Source organism: Orycteropus afer, unplaced genomic scaffold (genome assembly GCF_000298275.1).
Source record: "Orycteropus afer afer isolate SDZICR_OR568_19922 unplaced genomic scaffold, OryAfe1.0 scaffold00510, whole genome shotgun sequence".
NCBI classification, from domain to species: domain Eukaryota; kingdom Metazoa; phylum Chordata; class Mammalia; order Tubulidentata; family Orycteropodidae; genus Orycteropus; species Orycteropus afer.
Window position 1 is genome coordinate 411,989 of NW_006922097.1, and position 22,039 is coordinate 434,027.

The following is a 22,039-nucleotide window of genomic DNA, read 5'->3' on the forward strand; positions in this document are numbered from 1 at the left end:
CAAGAAAAATGAAAAGTCCACACAAATGCTGGTACACTTATGTTCACAGCAACATTATTCGTAATACACAAAAAATGAAAACAACCTAAATGCTATCAACTGAGTAATGGCTAAATAAAATGTGATACAGCCATACAATGGAATATTATTCAGCAATAACAAGAGAAATAAGTATTAAAAGATGCTACATCATGGATGAGCCTTGAAGATATTACACTAAGTGAAAGAAGCGTGTCACAAAAGACTACATATTGTACGATTCCATTTATATAGGATGTACAGAATAGGTATATCCACAGAGACAGAAAGATTAGTGGTTGCCTAGGGTTTAGGGGTCAGAGTGAAATGGTGAGTGACTCCTAATGGAAACAGCATTTTTCTTTGGGGTGATTAAAATACTCTAAAATTGACTATTGCACTAAAAGAAGCAAGGACGGGGAGAATGCATTTCTCGTGGTCTGGACATGTTACCAGAAGGGACCAGTCCCTGGAGGAAGACATAATGCTTGGTAAAGTAGAGGGTCAGTGAAAAAGAGGAAGACCCTCAAGGAGATGGACTGACACAGTGGCTGCAACAATGAGCTCAAATATAGCAATGATTATAAGGATGGCAGAGAACTGGGCAGTGTTTTGTTCTGTTGCACAGAGGGTCACTATGGGTGGGAAATGACTTGATGGCACCTAACAGCAATAGTAGCTGTACAATTCTGTGAATATACTAAAAACTACTCTTTTATATTTTAAATGGGTGAATTATACAAAATGTGAATTATATCTCAATAAAATTATCATATATATATATATATAAGAGAGAGAATCAAATTCACTAAGAATCTAAACTCAGCAGCACTAATACCAGAAAAAAATAGCAATTTATATGGTAAAAATAGCCTGATCAAAACCATGGTTTTCTCAAGCACCTCCTATGCATGTAAAATGCTGGACAATTAAAAAAAGAAAAAGAACTGATACGCTGGAATTGTGGTGTTGGCGAAGAATACTGAATATACTTAGGACTGCCAGAAAAGCAAACAAGTCAGTCTTACAAGAAATATAATCAGAATGTTTCTCAGAAGGGAGGATGGTGAGACTTTAGATTGCTTACTTTGGACAAGTAATCCAAAAAGAACATCACAAACAGGAAATCCTTAATTAGGTGAACTGACACAATAGCAACAAGAATACACTCAAATATATTAACAAATCAAGAAGGTGGGGCAGAACTGGAAAGCATTACTTTCTGTTCTACACAAGGTCACCGTGAGTAGGAGTTGACTTTTAAGCAAATGATAACTTTTTAAAAGTTAATGTTTCATCCTATATTAATAAATAAATATCACTATTCAGCCACTCCTCGGAAGGAAGGTTGGGCATTCCTACTTCCTTAGTGATGCTGCCTCGGAAACCCAAGGAGGGATTGCTATGAGTTGGGGCCGACTCGATGGCAAATAACAACAACAACATTCATCCAAATGAAATGGAGACAGGCATAGGTTCTAATTCTTTCTTTCTTAATATGTAAATTATATCATCTTGAACTTATTTAACCTATTGCTCTGGTAGCCTAGTGCCTAAGGCACTTGACAGTTAACCAGTTCAAACCCACCAGCCACTCTGGAAGGAAGGTTGGGCAATCTACTTCTGTAGTGATACCACCTCAGAAACCCAAGGAAGGGTCACTGAGAGTCAAATCCAACTCCAAGGCAGTGAGTTTGTGTTTGGAGTTTATTGTTGCCTCATATAAAGAATTCTGGCAGCACAGTGCCTAAGGCATCTGACTGCTAACCAGAAGGTTGGTGGTCCAAACCCACCAGCCACTCCTCAGAAGATGGGGCAATCCACTTCTGTCAAGATTTACTGCCTCAGAAACCCAATGCGGGTAGTAGCTATGAGTCAGAACCAACTCAATAGCAATGAGTTTGAGTTTGCCTTCCTCATATATAAAAACTTACCCCACAGAGTTTTTTTGAAGATTAAATGAGATAATGTAACTATATGTACCCAGCAAACTAACATAGGCGTGTTCCTCAAAGGTGAAGAGTACACTTCTAAATGGTAGAGAAGACAAGACAACTGCAAGATAGAACAAACTGTTCTAAACTTGGGAAAAAAACTATAAATCACAGGGTAACCTCAAAGAAAAATGCTCAACTTTCACATCAAAATAAAAAAGAGGAACAGCACAAATATTTAGCAAATACAATAGCAATGAAAGAAGTGATAACACAATTCATAAACAAAATGAGCTCAGCACAGAAAATTACATGGAACAAAGAAATCAGCAATGCCACGAAACAGCACAAAATGACAGCAACAAATTCATACTTGTCAACACTGCTGGTGGGACTATAAAATGATACAACCACTGTGAAAACAGTACAGTGATTCCTTAAAAAGCATGGATTAGAAATACCATTCCATTTGACCCAGCAATCCCATTACTAAGTATATATCTTAAAGAAGTGCAAGCCAGGACAAGAAGAGATATATGCACACCCATGTTCATTGCAGCACTATTTACAACAGCAAAAAGATGGAAACAATCTACGTGCCCATCATCAGAAGAATGGATAACCAAATTATAGTACATACACACAATGGAATACTATGCAACACTAAGAATAATGTAGAATCTGCAAAATACTGCATAACATGGATGAACTTGGAAGACAGTACTCTGAGTGAAATAAGTCAGTAACAGAAGGACAAATATAGTATTAGCTCATTACTGTAAAAAGTCAAGGAAAGGTTTGTACATGAAAGGAAATTTTCTTTGCTGGTTACTAAGGGTGGGAGGGGAGAAAAGAGGAGGGAATACTGCAAAAAGGAAAAAAAAAGCATCAACCCATGTCATTTTAGTTTTGTGTATTTCACTGTACATACTTACATTTCAACACAATATATTTTTTTTTAAAAAAAAAGTGACAATGACTGTGGTAGTTAAGTTTGTCTGTCAACTTGGCTGGGCCTGGTTGAATGGCTGGGCACCTCGTTATATATATATTCCCCATGATGAGACTGGTAATCAACTCCACGGTGGGATCTACCATAAGCAGCTGAGTAGCTACCTTAGGGATATGGTCTGTTTCCTGGATATAAAGAGAAGCCTTGGGGATAGTCTGCAGCTTATGACATGCTTGAACCCTATATGCAGCTGTGTCGTTCAGCAACCTCCATGCTCTGCCAACCTTGGGACTTTGAACAAGCTTAAATTAACGGCCTGCCATTTGGTTTGCTAACATTGGGACTATGCCATTTTATTTGTCAACCTTGGGCTTGTTAGCCTCAGCAGCCAGTAGCTGCCTGAGTGAAGAGATGCCCCTAGCTTCAGTGGGCCAGGAACAAGAGGCAGAGCTGAAGCCCAAGGTTAAGGGGTTTTCACACAGCTCTTAGAGCCTGGCCCTTTGAACCTGGACTTCTAGCCTCCCAATTGTAAGAGAGTGAACTCCTGTTTGTTCAAGCCATCCCATTTGTGGTATAATCCTGTCAGAGTGGCACTAGGTAACCAGAACAATGACAGAACAAGGACAAACCAGTTTCATTTCAAAAGTATCTCATTAAACTCCAAACAGCCAAAGCAATCTTGAAAAAGAACAAAATAGGAGGACTCACTTCTTGATTTTAAAACATCCTATAAATCTATAGTAAACAAAACAGCCTGGACTACTATAATGATACAAATATATACTAATGGAATAAAATTTAGAATACAAAAATAAACCCATACATCTGTGTTTAACTAATTTTTGACAAGGGTGCTAAGTTCATTCAATGATGGAAAAAAGTGTCTCTTTAATCAATGGTGCTAGTACAACTGGATTTCTACATGCAAAAGAGTGAAGACGGATTCATACCACACACCACATACAAAAACTAATTCCAAATGGATCAAGGACCTAAATGTGAGATCTAAAACTATAAAATATTTAGAGAAAAACATAGGACTAATGCTTCAGGGTTTAGTTTTTAACAATGGATAGGATACCAAAAGCACAATTAGCAAAAGACAAAAGAGACATAACTAAACTACATGGGGAAAAAAAAAAACCCTAGTGAGCATCAAAAGGACCTCTGGTGGAGCAATGCCTAAGGCATGTGACTGCTACCCAGAAGGCTGGCGGTTCAAACCCACCAGCCACTCCACGGAGGGAAGACCAGGCAATCTACTTCTGTAAAGATTTACCACCTCGGAAACCCAACAGAGTCATTATGAGTCACAATCAACTCGATGGCAGTGGATCTGGTTTGTTTTGGGTATATCAAAGGACTTTAGAAACAAAGTAAAAAGATGGCCACTAATTGGGAAAAAATTCGGAGGACTATATACCTGATAGGGAGCTCTGGTGGCGTAGTGCCTAAGGCACTTGACTGCTAATCAGAAGATTGGTGGTTCAAACCCACCAGCCATTCCTCAGAAGGAAGGTTTGGCAATCTATTTCCATAGTGATACTGCCTCGGAAACCCAAGGAGGGGTCACTATGAGTCAGGTCCAACTCAACGGTACACAAAAACAACAACTATATACCTAATCAAAACAGCCTGGTACTGGCAAAACAATAGACACACAGATCAATGAAATGGAATTGACAGCCCAAAAATAAACCCACACATCTATGATCACCTGATTTTCGACAACAGTGCTGAGTCTATTTGATGGAGAAAGAAGAGATTCTTCAATAAGGGGTGCTGGGAAAAATGGATCTATACATGCAGAAAAATGAAAAAGCATCCTGGCCCCACACCATACACAAAAACAAAATGCATTAAGGACCTAAATGTGCAAATTAAAACCATAAAATTCTTATTAGAAAAAGCAGAGCAGAGTGGGATCTTAAAAGCTTGCAAGCAGCCATCTAGATGCAATGATGGGTCTCTCCTCATCCAGAACAAAGAAGAATGAAGAAAAACAAAGATTCACGCAAACAATTAGTCCTAGTGACTGGTATACCATGGGATCCTCAGCCTATATGACTATGAGACCAGAAAAACTAGATGGTGCCCAGCTACCACTGTCAACCACTAAGAGGGGGATCTATGTAGGAGATCCTGGATAGTGTGGGAGAACAATGTTGAACAAAACTCAAAATCATTTGGGGAAAAAAAAGGGACCAGGTTTGCTGGTCTGATAGAGCCTGGTGGAACCACTGAGATACTATGGCCCCTAGCTGCCATTCAGATCTGGAACTGAACCCACACTTGTGGCTTCCAGCCAAACAAAAGAAAGGCATATGATGTGAACATTTACACTAGGTAGATACACTCCTTGGAGAAAACAATCATGGGAGAATAGAAAGGGCTGTATATGCACAGGGACAGAACTCAAGGGGCAGGATTGCATGGAGGGAAGGACACAGGGAAGAGGTAACTATAGGGAGGAAGTGGAAGGAAAGCTGTTGCACTGTAGTAAATTGTAGTCAATGTCATGAAACAAAGTGTATGTGAACTGCTGCATGGAAAGTGAATTTGCTCTGTAAACTTTCACCCAAATCATAATTTTAAAAAAAAGTAATTTCAAAGCCACAGAAAGAGTAGGGCAACACTATCTGGCCTAGCTTTCAACAATGGATTATCTAATATAATAACAAAAGCACAAATAGTTAAAGACAAAATAAATAAATGGGACCTCATAAAAATTAAACTTTTATTCATCAAAAGACTTTACCTAAAAAAGTGAAAAGACAAGCTACCAAGTGGGTAATATCTTCAAAAACTATATATCCAGTAAGAATTGAATGACCAAAATATACAGGCAGCCCCTGGGTTACAAATGACATCCATTCTTAAGTGTATCTTTAAGTCAAATTTGTAGGAAAGTCAGAACAGTTGCATACATTTCTTATTTAGCCTTACTTTAGGGAGGAGGGATGAGCTCTGGCAGTGCTGTGGTTAAAGTATTGGGCTATGAATCAAAAGGTCAGCACTTTGAACCATCTGCCACTCTGCAAGAGAAAGATGAGGCAGTCTGCTTCCACTAAGATTTACAGCCTTGAAAACCCTATGGGGCAGTTGTAATTTGTCCTAAAGGGTCGCTACAAGTCAGAATCAACTCAATGGCAGTGGGTTTGGTTGAGTGCAAGAAAAGACTCAAAGCCTTTTCAATGATTTAAAGGCTGCACATGCAGCAAATTAAAGTGACCATGATGAAGAATTTGTTGCAAATAGGAATTGGTTCAAACATTTCAAAGTGAAGGTAAATTTACATAACATTAAAGGGCAAAAAACAGTCGTCCATAAGTCAGATGTTCACAACCTGAGAACTTAATGTATATAAAACTTTGACAACTTATTAACAAAAAAAAAAAAACCAGAAACACAATCTCTAAACGGGCAAAGGACTTGAATAGACATTTCCCCAAAGAGGACATTTAAATGGCCACCAAATACATGAAAAGATGCTCAGCATCATTAGCCATCAGGGGAATGGAAATCAAAACCACAATGAGATACCGTTTTACTCCCACTATGATGGCTAAGATTAAAAACTAGTAGTAACAAATGGGCAAGGATGTGGTAATGTTACACAGTCAATTATTTCAATTGCTACACCTATAAAAAGCTGAATTGGCAAAAGCTGTGTGATAGATATATTTACAAGACAACAACAAAAGAACAGCTGCTGAGGCTAATTATGTACAACCAAAAGCCTCATGGGATGTTGTTTCTTGGTTTCAAGGTTTAGAATCATGGTTTCATGGGACATCCCAGTTAAATGGTCTAATAACATGTTTAGTGCCTCTGTTCTACCTCCTAGTTCGATGCACAGTGGCTAGGTCTTTTTGCACGTGGCTGGCCACATAAGACACAACAATTAGTCTCTATTCACCTGGAACAACAGAGGAAGAAGGAGGATCAGGAATAGAAGGAAGGTATGGAATGTGTGGCTACTTGCCTCCATGAACAAACTGCCTTCTTTGACAGGAGACCAGAAGAACTGGATGGTGACTGGCTTTATTACTGAACATAAGATTCCAAACAAGAATCCTGATCAAAAGGAGAAAATGCAGAAGAGAAGTTCAAATTCCCTTGGACTCAGAAAAGGAGGGTCACAATGGTTACACAAAGCGAAGAATGTAATCAATGTCACTAAATGGTACATGTAGAAATGTTGCACTGCTCTGTGTGTTTTTATGTATATTCTAAACAACAAAATAAATAAAATGGTATCTAAAGAATTTGAAAAAGATGTAAGAAAGTAATGAAAGTGGTTAAGGAAACTATGGTACTTAATAGAACATTGTGGCATCATGAAATGTAATTTTGTAAAAAACTAGTTAAAAATATGAAAAATGCTCTTAATGTTACATTAGAAAAGCATATGAAATTATCCTTATGTTATTATAATTGTTTCTTAAAAATTATGTACACAAAAAAGGCCAGAATTAAATACAGCAAGTAATTCATGTTAGCTATATTTTGGTGGCACAGTGGTTATTTCTCGCTGTTGGCCAGCCCAAGTTCTGGTCTAAAGTTTGTGTAGAAGTAGTGATCCATTTTTCCACTGGAAGGTACATGGTTTAGATATAAAAGAGAAAAATGACCAAAAGGTCAGTAGTTCAAACACACCAGCTGCTCCAGAGGAAAAAGAAGAGGCACTCTGCGTCTTTAAAGATTTACAGCCTTGGAAACCCTAGAGGGCAGTTGTGCTCTGCCCTATAGGGCTGCTGTGAGTCAGAACCAACTTGACAGCAGTGTTAAGTTTTTGTTTTGTTTTTTTAAAAAAATTTTGGTGGTAGAACTAAGAGATTTATTTTTCTAACATTTCAATAAACATTAGGTGACAACAATGTTCCCAGCAATGTTCAACAGGGCACCTAACTCTATCTTCAAGAAAGTTAAAATCTCTATACTCTCCAGTGATTCTCATTACAATGTGTAAACCCCAAGTAGTGCAAGGATTATTCCCATTTGACTGATGGGAAAAAGTGACATGTCTGGGCCAGAACTAAAATGCAGACCTTCCTTCATTTTTTCTTTTTAATGTTTTAATTTCTGTGACAAGCACCTAATGCTTTAAAACAGAGTAGGAAATTTCTTTCAAAAACTAACTATGAAAAAGCAACCTCTGGAGATTAAAGGCTGCCGAAAGCAGCATATTAGACCAGAAAATCTTTGAGACACCTTCTAGTTACAAGAATATTATCCTTCTCCACCTACTCCTGCTTTTGCCCTCTCCACCGATCATTCTCTTTCATATCTAAACCATATACCTTCCAGTGGAAAAATGGATCACTACTTCTACACCAACTTCAGACACAACTTGGACTGGCCAGCAGGCAAGAAATACCAGCAGATTGAACTAGGCACTCTCAGGTGTATTTACACTTGAGCAGAAGCTGAGTGACCTCAGGTAAATGGCATAAATAAAACTGGCATAGTGCCTAAGGCATTTGACTGCTAACCAGAAGGCTGGAGGTCCAAACCCACCAGCCACTCCTAAGAAGGAAGGTTGGGCAATCTACTTCCATACTGATACCCCCTTGGAAACCCAAAGAGGGGTCGCTATAAATCAGATACAACTCAATGGCAGTGCACTGCATTGCACTGTGTTATTCTCTGCCAAATCTGGACCAAGCTATTCAGTCTGGCATTCATATATTCATAGGTTCTCCATATTCTGGATCTATCCCAAGTCTTATTGGTCTCTAGTAGGAACTCCTATAATCAAATGTTTCCTAAGAACTCTTAAAAACACCTCTGAAAATCTTACTCTTCTTCAAAGTACAGCTCTGAATAGTTTTCTAAGGAATCTCACCTTCCTTGAATTCTAACAGCACTCAATCTTTGTATCATTCATTTTAGAACTACTTTTGTACTACTCATAAACTCCTCAAAACTCCCTAGCATTTATTAACTGTATGCTTCATATAACATCTTTTACTAAGTCACATATACTTATTTTTATGTCTTACACACAATAGGTGTGCCCAATAAATTAAATTTTTATAGTGTAACATACATTTCTCTATTACAGGGAGTTTTACATAGCATCGTAGTTACTTATTGATATGTTTCCCTCTTATCCAATGAAGACCGTAAGCCCTTAAGGAACCCACGTTAAGTTTCTTATTATTGCCCAAGCCTAGCACACTGCTTCACAAGAGTAGATGGTAAACAAATACTTTTCAAATTAATGAATAAAGGCCTAAATTAGCTAAAAAGAGGAAGACACGATCGAGACCACAGGCTAAACTCAGCCCACAGACTTGTTATGTTTGGCCTGCACAGTATTTAAGAAAACTGGAAGTAAATGACAACATTTGAAAACAGGGAAATTAGACATAAAATATTGATTTTTTACTTTTCTTGGGAAAGGAATTATAAGATAAGTCATATGCCTAAACCTAAAAAACCAAACATACTGCCATCTAGTCAATTCTGACTCATACCAAGCCTACAGGACAGAGGAGAACTATCCCATAGGGTTTCTAAGGTTGTAAATTTTTACATAAGCAGACTGCCTCGTCTTTCTCCTGTGGAGCAGCTGGAGGGTTTGGAGTGCGAAACTTTTGGTTAGCAGCCGAATGCTTTACGCTGTGCCACCAGACCTCTCGTCATATGCCCTAATGGGCAACAAATGACCATAGTCCAGCTTATCCTTTATATTAAACATGCACTCATCAGTTCAGCACCTGCTTTTTGACTTTCTCATTTCTTTTACCTGACTGGCCTCTGTAGGCATTCAGAATGACAACCAATGATATGGACCCATATCAAGCCACTTATTCAAAATTTTGGCTATTTCTACTCTAGTCACTGCCACTGAGTTGATTCCAACTTACAGACACACACACACACAAACACACACACACACACCCCAAACCGGGTTTCCAAGGCTATAAATCCTTACAGAAACAGACTATCTTATTTTTCTTCCATGAAGCAGCTGATGGGTTTGAACAACTGACCTTTTGGTTAGCAGCCAAATGTCTTAACCACTATACCACCAGAGCTCCTTAGTTCTACTTCCTTGACATCATTTTTTCCCATCATCTAACAGGTTTATTAAAATATCCTAAGCCTTCTCTCATCCGAAATCTTGACAAAAGGAATCTACTGAACTGTAGTGCCTATTGGTAACGCCAAAAAACCCAGCTTAGATGATCACTACTACTTGGTTAGAATGATGTGATTATGGATCGAATTTTATTACATATTTCCTCCACTGAAATATTCAGTAACAGTGGACCCTTATTCTAAGTGAGTAAGAGAACTGTTAACAACAACTTCTTATAGTGAGTCAGCTAGTTAAGAAAGAGATTATCCTGGCAAATTAAATTCAGTAAATACTTACGGAGTATTCACAAAATAGTAAGCCCTGTCCTAGTGCCTATTAAGAACATAAGCTTAGAAATCTAATAAAAACTGGTACAAATCTTGGCTCTACCACTCTCTAGCTGAGAGACTGCAAAGTTACTTAATGTTCTTAAGCCTTGGTTTTTTAACCTTTAAAATGTGGACAATAATAGTACCTATTTCATAAGGCTATTGTGTAGCTTAAGGAGACAGTGATATAAGCACTTAGTACAGTGCCTGGCACATAGAAAATAATAAATGAAGCTATTATTTGTGCATTTGTTAATGAAATGAGATCTGTGGGCAAAATCCGCAAGTTCTGACAGTGTTATTAAAGTATTATAGAAACAGAAAAGAGATTAATTCTGTAGGGAGAAGAGAGGTAGCATATAAGCTGAGAAAGAAATAAGATAATGGAAAACGGAAAAAGGTTGAAAGAGAAATTGTAGGCAGAAAATAAAGAGAAAAACAAAAGGAAGAAAGAAATCCAATGTTTACTTCCTGGGGATAGCTTGCAGGGTGAAATGAGCAGAAGGAAAAGTATGTAACAGGACAATAGCAAAGAAGAAATTTAGAAAGGCTGGAACTAGTATTCATGCGTCCATTTATTGACGTTTACTAAATGGCTCTGGTAGCATAGTGCCTAAGGCATCTGACTACTAACCAGGAGGCTGGCAGTTCAAACCCACCAGCCACTCCTCAGTAGGAAGGTTGGGCAGTCTACTTCCGTAGTGATATTGCCTCGGAAACCCAAGGAGGGGTCGCTATGAGTTGGGTCTGACTCGACGGCACGTAACAACAAATGGAAACGTAGTGTTAGAGCATAAAATAGAGGCAGACATACAAAAAGTTCAGCAGCACACAATATCTTCCCTTAAAACACCTGACTATTTGACACAGTACATGGCATATCACTGGTGCACAGTAAATCAGTAAAGGTCTTTAATAAATGTACTCAAAGAAAAAAGGCAAAGGTGCTGAGGCAGGAAGAAAATGAGATGTAACTACTATCTGATGGCAAGCATAATGCTCTCTAAACTCCCTCCCACCCTACACACATACACACACACACTTCACACAGCACAAAACTATGTAATTCCTATATAAAATATGAATATAACATGTACAGAGATAAAAGAAAGTGGGATTATCTGTTGTATAACATAAATAAGGTAAGTAGCTAATTTGTACATCAAAAAGCTCAGATGAGGAACCAGGGTTCCTTGAAGAAGTAACTGATTCCAGGACTGGGGCAGGAAAGGTAAAGATGAGGCTGGAAGATCTTCAGGTGCCAGAAAGAAAATAAGTGCGAAACAAAATGAAGAAAAAGGATAGGCCATATTAAAAGATGCAAAGACACAAGAGCCAAAGTATAAAAGCTCCCAATGGCCAAAGTTGAAACATTTTGAATAAATAATGGCAGTACAGGACAACAGCCCAAAAAATAAAATAATGATTCATAAGCCCGTATATTAGAATTAAATAAATAAATAAATAAATAAAAGGGGAAGAAGGGACAACTCTTCCTCAGAAAAAAATTTCCATAACAAACACAGAAGGAATGAAGGGAAAGAGAAAAATCACCAGTAGAAAACATAGTAAAAACTGATACAATGAAACTTAGGGGCCAATGAGTTAATGTTAATGAAGGAGTAACAATTCACAAAAGGAGAATGAAAATAGCTGTACAACTTCAAGAATGTAATCAGTGTCACCAAACTGTATATAAAAAATTATTGCATTGCACTGGTATATGTACTGCTGTGTATATTCTCAACACCAAAAAATAAATGTTTTAAAAAATTGCTACAGTTAAGATCTGCCAATAAATGCTAAATTAATAGGCAAAAGTTTAAAGAGAAACAGAGTATATACAGGCCCTTAAAGTATATCCCCCAAAATATTATTTAAAAAGAGAGAAAAACACAGGGGACATCAAGCTCAATTGGCATAACATACTACACAAAACACTGTTCCACCTCCTACTTTGGCGAGTAGCAACTAGGATCTTAAAAGTTTGCAAGCAGCCATCTAGATCCAACGATGGGTCTCTTCTTGTCCAGAGCAAAAAAGAATGAAGAAAACCAAAGATTCATGGAAAGAATTAGTCCTAGCAACTAGACACCATGTGATCCGCAGCCTATATGACTCTGAGACCAGAAAAACTAAATGGTGCCCGGCTACCACTGTCAACCACTCGGGAGGGGGATCTATGTAGGAGATCCTGGATACGAAGGGAGAACAATGGGGAACAAAACTCAAAATCATTTCGGGGGGGAAAAAAGGGACCAGGTTTGCTGGTCTGATAGAGCCTGGTGGAACAACTGAGACTATGACCCCTGACTGCCCTTCAGGTCTGGAACTGAACCCACATCTGTGGCTTCCAGCCACACAAAAGACAGGCATATGAGGTGAACATTTACCTGAGGTAGATACACTCCTTGGAAGGAACAATCACAGAAGAAAGAAGGGCTGTTTATGCACAGGGAGACAGCTCCTGGGGCAGGAATGCTTGGAGGGATGGACATAGGGAAGAGGTAACTATCAGGAGGGAAGTGGAAGGGGAGCTGTTGCATTATGGGAAATTATAGTCAATGTCATGAGACAAAGTGTATGTGAACTGCTGTATGGAAAGTGAATTTGCTCTGTAAACTTTCACCTAAATCACAATTTGAAAAAAAAAAAAGAAAGAGATAAAAAGTAACTCTATTGTAAAGAAAGAGCACTTTATCCAAAGGATCAAAGTTAGCACAGCCTACTGTAAGACATGTAGCCCTGATATGATTTCTCTCCAGAAATGCATTATTTCAATCTAACCACGAAAAAACATTGGACAAACCCAAGTAAAGGAAGTTCTACAAAATATCTGCCAAGTACTCTTAAAGAAAAGTGTCAAAGTTATAAAATACACTGTCACACATTAGTGGAGACTGAGGAGACATGACAACTAAATACAATGTGAGATCTTGGATTGGAATCTGGAACACAAAAAGGTATTAGGGAAAAACTGATGAAATCTGATATAGGGGAACCTTCTGTACTGTTTTTATAGCTTCTGTAATCAAAATTTTTTTCCAAAATAAAAAGTTCAAAAAAAAACAAATCCTGGGTGACAAAGACAGTTTTTAGCTGCAATATATATATATATATTGCAGCTAATACTGTATATAATTTACATGTAAATTATAAATTATATGTTTGTCATTGTTGTTATTTTCCATTGAGTCAGATTTGACTCATAGCAACCCCTCCATGAGTTTCTGAGGCGATATCACTACGGAAGTGGATTGCCCAACCTTCCTTCTGAAGAGTGGCTGGTGGGTTTGAACCGCCAGCCTTCTGGTTAGCAGTCAAGTGCCTTAGGCACTATGCTACCAGAGCGCCTAAATTATACATAGTATTTATATATATACACACATTTATATATAAATACAGTTAATTTATATCTATATCTATATTTGTGTGTTTGTGTACATATATATAAAATAAAACAAAACAAAAAAACTCACTGCTGTTGAGTTGGATCCAACTCACAGCAACGCCTCCTTGGGTTTCCGAGGCGGTTCTCACTATGGAAGTGGATTGCCCAACTTTCCTTCCAAGGAGTGGCTGGTGGGTCTGAAACTCCAGCCTTCTGGTTAACAGTCAAATGCCTTAGGCACTACGCCACCAAAGCTACCATGTATGTATGTATGTATGTATGTATGTGTACACACACACACACACCTTAAATTCACTATCAACTTACCTAAAGTACAGGCAGTGTTTTCCAATAAATATTACCTTATCTCTGCTCTTACTTCATGCCATGTCTATCCCATAACATAATAAAGCTATAAAAAACTAGTATTTTACAAAAATACAGGTATTTACCTAAATCAAAAGCATTCAATTTTATGACATCCTAAAAATGACTACTATTCAGAATTTCATCTTCAATTATGTGATCTTCCACAAAGCTTTATTTTCAATAGAAGTCAATATTGCTATTGCTTACTGCAAAAAAGTATAATAATTTAAATAAAATCCTTACCTTCCAACCACTGCCAGCCTCTCTATAATATGGGAAGTTATCACAAATCCACTGGTAAATCTCACTTAGAGTCATTTTCTTTTTGGGTGAGCTATTAATTGCAAATGTAATGAGGCTGGCATAACTGTATGGAGGTTTCCCATCTTTGTGCTGTTGGACTTCCTCCTGGTCCAGAGTTGTATTTGGGTCAAGGAGTGCATTCTTCTTGGAAATCCCTGTTCCATGTGCATTTTGTGTAGCATCAGATTTTTGGATGGCTGCTCTCATGGTAAGCTGTGGTAACCAGTCCATAGATGTTAAGCTGCTCTCCAGTTCAGATGTCATCCTGAAGGTAAATAGACTCCTTAGTCAATATCAAGGAAAGAACCCCTGCTTCTCAAAATATCCAATATTCACAAATCTAGGAGTTCCAAAGTGAGGGAAAGCCTGAGTTACATCTGGAGGAAAAAGATTGAGTATGTTAATGACCAAATCAATATTTAAGGGATCAACATTTCCAATCTTTTTTCTTAATATTTCTCCTTTCTAAAACACAACAAACTTGGTTTTAAAATGTTTAAGATAAAGAACAATATATATACATACATAAATTTATTGTGATGCCAATCTTTCTAACAAAGATGGTCTGCCTCTTTCAATAGGGCAACAGGATGTTGGTATGAAATACCCAATCTACAGACTAGCTCCTCATTCACCACCAACCAAAACCCAAACCTGCTGCTGTCAACTCAGTAACTCTACAGGACAGAGCAGAACTGCCCCAATGGGTTTCCAAGGCTATAATCTTTACAGAAGCAGACTGCCCCATCTTTCTCCCATGGAGCAGCTGGTGGGTTCCAACCGAAGACCTTTCAGTTACCAGCTGAGTGCTTTAAACCACTGTGCCACTGGGGCGCCTTTAACCAACACTACAAGACCTTTACAAACGTAAGCCTGTACATCTGGCATTTCTTTTACAAAAATTTTAAGGAAGTCATACAAACAAAGGAATACCAAAAGTCAGGTAGAGGGAAGAGGTAAGAGAAGTAATTAAGAAATGCACACAGGAATTTGATCAGAGGAAAGAAGATAGAGCTGAGCAGGTGGGAGATTCCATGAAGAGTAAAACAAGAATACAAGTAGACAAGCACTGGGGGAGTTGACCAAAAAAAAAGGAATGTCAACTCAAGGGCACTGAAGAGCAAGAGAAAAAGAGGACAGGCAGTACCAGGCAATAAATCTTTTTAAAAGCAAGTCAAGGAATAAGCTTAAGAAAACTAACTAAAGATCAGGGAGTATAGGTACTAAGATATTAAATCACATAAATGGACAGCAACAGCAGCAGCATTAAAAGCTTGAGTACAGGATTGATTGGGCTAACTTCCAGTCATCTGGGTTCTGTAATGTATTTCTCTCCAAGGCTGAAAAATTAAAACCATTACTACCCAAATAAAAAAGAAAAGCAAAATCTGCCAGATTGATGCATGTTCTTGAGAAGGGCAGCAGCAGCTCTAGGAACTGAAGATCAGGATATAAAAACAAAGCTTGACACTTCACACTAATTGCTACCCTTCGCCAGAGGGTTTACAAGCCCTTCTATCCCAAGATCAAAGAAGCAGAAGCAAAGAATGAAAAACTTCTAAGTGAAATCAAAATAAAGAAAAAATACTAAGTAATTTCAAGTACCTCAGTCAAAAGGAAAAAAAATTCGGGCTGAGAAAATTCCATACAGGCCCCATCCCTAATGGTGGCTACCAAAAAAAGCAAACCTGGGATATGTGGTTAGGATTTGAACTTCTGGGAGGCAACGTGGAACTGATAAGGAACACAAGCTTTGGAGTCAGGCCAACCAGAGTTCATATACTGATTCTACCAGTGTGGGACTACGAAAACGTTAATTAGTCTTTAAACCCCAGCTTCTTCATCTGTAAAATGAAAGAATAACAGTACTACAATTAAAATATTACTTTGAGAATAAAATATGGTAACACATGCACAGAATTAAGCATCCAATAAATGTTAATAATATTACTCTAGGAGAATCTTAGGAGGGTACTAATGTACTATAAAGTAAACCAGATTAAACAACAGAGATTATAAATCCAAACAGTCATTAGAGTCTATCTGCACTGCTAGCAAATAGAATCCTATTATGTTGTTTTACAGAAAACTCAAGTCTACAGTTTTATTTTTCTCATTTCCTCAAATTCCCTGCATTTCTATCATATGCATTCCTCTGAAATCTGAATGTTTAATTCCTCTACACAGAACCTTCAGATTTAATTACAAAAAAAAAAAAAAACTTAACTATCTTCCTCTATAGGGAGCTCTGGTGGCGTAGTGCCTAAAGCATTTGACTGCTAACCAGAAGGCTGGCGGTTCAAACCCACCAGCCACTCCCCAGAAGGAAGGTTGGGCAATCTAGTTCTGTAGTGATACCACCTCGGAAACCCAAGGAGCAGTCGCTTTTAGTCGGGTCCGACTGGACGGCAGTGTGTTTGGTTTGGTTTTGGTATCTTCCTCTATAATTTCAGCCAGAAATGCTTATTCCCAAAATCAAGTAAATTATAAGGAATTGTGGAGTAAGAAGACAGGACAATTTAGAGATCACATAATGTTAAAAGAGTGGAGAAAGTACCCTAGAGCTTAGAGACTAATTCTTTCAAGCCAAAAATGTAAAACTGAAGTCACTGAAGTAAAAAAAGATTGCCCAAATCAATGCAGGTAATTAATAGTAGAGCTAAGAGCAGAACCCAGATCTCCTGATGCCTAATCCAGCAGTTTTTGTCCCATATCTCATCTGTAAAATGAGGATAATAATAACACCTACCTCACCAAGGTAAAGTACTCAAAAATACTGCCCAACACATAGTAAATAATTCAATAAATGTTAGTTACTGGTGGTGGTGGTTGCTGCTATTGTTACTCCCATTTCATTCAATCAACATTGGCTATTATTAAACCATGTTGTCATCCTATTTGCCTCAATCAAATCTCTACTGAGTAGCTTTATTTTGTTCAAATTTCCAAAGCAACTAGTCACGTGCATTTTCAAAGTTAATACAAAAACATGTTCCAAATTGGAAGATAATTGATACTGCAGATGTCCCTACTGAGTCATCTATACCTTCTGTTCCCTTCCACAAATGGCAGCAATTGAGACTTTATGATAGTTTCAGTAACGTGAACATACAATAAGTAGGTATTTAGTATATATTTAATTTACGGAGCTCTGGTAGCATAGTGCCTAAGACACTTGACTGCTAACCAGAAGGCTGGCAGTTCAAACCCACCAGCCACTCCTCGGAAGGAAGATGGGGCAATCTACTTCCATAGTGATACTGCCTTGGAAACCCAAGGGGGGGGTTGCAATGAGTCGGGTCCGACTCAACAGTACATAACAACAACATATTTAATTTACAAAAATGTATAATTACACATGTACAGGGCTATGCAAGGGTAAGACACACATACACACACACTCACACACAAAGGAAGTATCATATAATCTGTCTCCCAGACATAAAAAACCAAAATCAAACTCAAGGCCACAGAGCCGACTCTGACTCATAGTGACGACCCCCCACACACACACTGGGTTTCCAAGGCTGTAAATCTTTATGGAAGCAGACTGCCTCATCTTTCTTCCACGGTGCAGCTGATGAGTTCGAACTAGTGACCTTTTCGGTAGCAGCCAAACACCTTAACCACTATACCAACAATGCACCTTAGACATAAGATAGAGCTGTATAAAAGTGTACGGTTGGACTCTAGGTGTTGTAAAGGTTCAGAAAAGGAAGAGAAAAATATGCATTGGAGCCTGGAGGGTTGGAGAAAGGAGAACTTCGGCTAAGTCTTGAAGAAAAGTTGAGATATAAATAGGCTTGAAAGGAAAAAGTCCCTAGTTTTCAGAGACATCATGAGCAAAAATTTGAAACCAGTCATAAGCATGCCTCTCTCTTATTCCACTGTTGTGTTATGTTCATCAGTTATGTTAGAGCAGACTTTAAGCATACTATAAAACATATCTTTTAAATTTAAACTCTGAAAAAGTAGCACTTCTGTTTTGTTTGCAATTTATGAAGTGTTCTATATTTTGTGTGCATGTGAGAGAGAGAGAAAGAGAAGGAAAAAGAGAGAAACAGGCTTGGGCTGGTAGCTGCGGTGTTTCTCCATTAAGCGTTGAGAATACAAAAGACATTAGATTTGGACAGACAGATCACCAGTAACTTTAGAAAGAAACCTATTAGTGGAATGGTGATGACAGAAGTTCACTTGTATAAGAGAACAGATGGTGGTAAATTTAAAAACAGCACGGGAGGCACTGGGGAATCTGGTTATGGAAATCTGGTTAAGAAATGTCAGGCCCTCATTACCTCACCTCATTCCAACAGCTTCCTAGCTGGCCTCCTGGACTCTGATTTCTTGTCACTCCTCCAACCATCTCCAGTCCAAGCACACACTCCAAGAGAAATCTATAAGCACTGCTTTCAAATCATTATGCCCAAAAACTTCTAATGGCTCCCTATTTCCTGTAATACCAAATCTAAATTTCTCATTTTTAACTAATTTAGCCTTTATTAGTCTTTCAATAATCCTCATCTAAGTTTCTATAGCAATTATAGGCTCATAACATGCTGCTTCCATATTATTCGCTAACTAAACCATATGCCCCACCTAACTGCCCCACTAATTAAGAATCCAAGCATTTTCAGGACAGTGGCCATACACTAATACATCTCATGACACCTAATACCAAGGTACAAGTTATCTGAAAAACAACATACTTGGCTAAGGAATAAGAATCTGGAATGGCTTTCCTTTCTCCCTGGCTGGCTTTTACCTTTTCTTGAAGATCTGAGTCAAAAATTTCCACCTCTGGAAAGCTTGGTCAATGCCTACTTCTCACCCTCCATCTCCTTAACTGAATTAGATTCTGTTCCTATGTTGTTAGGGAGCTCTGGTAGCATAGTGCCTAAGGCACTTGACTGCTAACCAGAAGGCCGGTGGTTCAAACCCACCGCCACTCCTTGGAAGGAAGGTTGGGTAATGTACTTCCATAGTGATACCACCTCGGAAACCCAAGGAGGGGTCACTATGAGTCGGGTCCGACTCGATGGCACACAACAACAACAACTACTTATGTTGTTGTCGTTAGGTGGCACTGAGCCGATTTTCAACTCATAGTAACGCCATGTGACAGAGCAGAAACATCCCATAAGTTTTTACAGGTGCAGATCACCAGGTCTTTCTCCCTCAGAGCCCCAGATAGGTCCAAACCTATCTAAGCTAAGCACTAACTGTTGTATCACCAGCGCTCCTTTCTGCTCCTATATATAAATACCTCTATCATAAGACTTATACAGAATTATAATTATGTCTTTCTTACTACACTGAGTTCTTTGTAAGAAGAAACTTGTTTTTTTCTGTCTTGCCAAGGTCTAGCACATAGTAGAGAAATGGTCAATAAGTGATGGTTAAATGACTCAAATAGTGACTAGCCAATGAAAGTGTACATATACTCCTCCAAAAGAAGAGAGGATTCAATAGGTAAAAATAATCACAGGATCAAAGTTCTTTATGAATTGGAAAAAAGTATGACTCAGCGTACAGCATGACAGGTAGCTCTCCCTATACAGGACCAGAGACAGCTCTACTGGAATAGCAGAGAAAACAGGAAGATGAAAGCAACGATAAAAATAACATAGTTACTTGCAGGAGAAAGCAAGAAGAAATGGTACAGAGAAAAACTTATGCCTGAGGTTCTTAATCTGTGATGGAAACGGGTTCCTTAAAAGAGGTTCCGTGAGGATTTTCTTTTTGGCATAAATATCAAAAAGCAAGAAGCACCAGCAACTCAAAACTAAGTCATGGGGGTTAGAAAAGGGAGTCTTAATCCCATTTTATGAAACACTGTCACTGATAGGAACCCAGATATGCTTTTTATTTACTTTAGCATACTGCTTCTGCAAGTTCCCTAACCTCCAAAGAGTAGCAAAACTTTACTCAGAAAGTATCAGAAAGAGGACAAATGCATCCTTACTGTTGCCTCCCTAAATGGATCTAAGAAAAGGAGAACAAGGAAAATAAAAGGAACAACAACAAGAGTAAAGATGTTGTGACCCAGACATCCCTGATCCTCCCACTTCATTCTCTGTACATGGCATTTCATCTTAAGACTTGGTGGCATGTGAAAAAGTGAGCAAATGAGAACTCATAAGAAATCCTTCTAATTACCTCAGCAGGGATTCTTAGATGCTTCTGAATATATGCATCTTAGTGGGTAAATATGTGCTACCATTTCTGTTACAGTATCTTCAAGGGCACAGACCACTTATCATCACCTATTATCTTATCTTCTTCCTTAGGAACACAAGCCCAATTTTATTCAAGATGGCATTGAGCCATTAGCTTTTCCTGCTCTCTGGAAATGTGGACATAATAGCTGTTGCTCTAGCAGCCATCTTAGATCATAAAATGAGACTGAAAGCCACATGCTCAAAGACAGAAAATATCTACTGCCTGATTAGTAGGCAGCCCTGAGCTGCCTACCTTCCAGACTTTGTATGTTTTTAGCTATGTGTTTAACTATTGGACAGCTAGGTAAATGTAATTTCTAACTAATACAGAATTTGAGAAGTTGAAGCAAAGTGATACAACTTAAGACACTCACTTAAAGGATGAGTTGTATAATAGGTAAACAATAAGAATTACGGTTCCAGGTTGGAAAAGCGATGACACTTATTAAAGAGTAACAGAGGATTTGGTCAAACTATCATCTGCAGAATTTGAGAAGTAAACCACATACCAATTGAGGTTGCAGAGAAACAAAAACTCACTACCATCAAGTCAATTCCAACTCATAGCAACCCCCACAGGGTTTCCAAGGCTGCCTCATCTTTCTTCTGTGGAGTAACTGGTGGATTTGAACCACCAACTTTTTGGTTAGCATCCAAATGCCTAAATCACTACACCACCAGAGCTCCTTAGAGAAACAAAAAGTGTTAGGAAAAAAATTAAAATATTGTCATGTAATGGCTCTTTCTTACCGCTTATAGCAAAGTCCTAAGACATAAATAAACTCTGATTTGAGCTGCAAGCAGACATGGAGAAAATACAGATTTGTTATGGGAGGTATCTTCTGCCTATGGCCTACAATGTAAGCTAGAAGTCCTATAGTTTGAAGCCTTGCAAGGCTGAAAAAAACACCAATTGTTTCTGAAGTTCAAACCAAAGCAGCTAAGTGGTAGCTGCAAAACCACAGCCATACCAGAGAGAAGACTGATGCCTTGCCACACAAAGACAGTGTTGCAAGGATGCTGCCTTTCCACCTAAGATTATTGTTTCAAATGGTCTCAGGCAAGTCATCATTCACTCAGGAGATAAAAGGAGTCAATGAACTTGGATGAGGAAAATACATTCTTTACTTCTACTAACTTGTGTAACTGAAATTCACCATCTCCTTTAATTATAAAAGTAGACAACAAATCACAGTAGCATTAAAGTACCTGTGACTTTGTCACCAATAAAAGATACATTACATGACAAATGTTGCAAATATTTAAAAATTTTATTTAAACTCACCAACTTAAAATTTAAAGTTTATCTGACTTGCCACTAGATCTTTTTATTGGTTTATTTTGTATTCCCAAGCATTTTACTTTATGTACCTTAAAATATTATTCTGAGAAAGGTCCATAGGCTTCACCATACTATTAAAAGGCCTTTAAAAAA

General features: G+C 38.2%; 1 protein-coding gene across 1 annotated transcript in view; it reads right to left on the minus strand.

The window, feature by feature from the left end:
* FOXJ3 (forkhead box J3) overlaps positions 1-14,650 on the minus strand; it is a 138,413-nt gene extending 123,763 nt beyond the window's left edge. The window contains exon 1 of the mRNA XM_042782919.1: positions 14,327-14,650. Within this exon, the coding sequence (XP_042638853.1) occupies positions 14,327-14,650 (324 nt within the window). The remainder of the gene's footprint in view (positions 1-14,326) is intronic.
* Between the last annotated feature and the right edge of the window lie 7,389 nt (positions 14,651-22,039).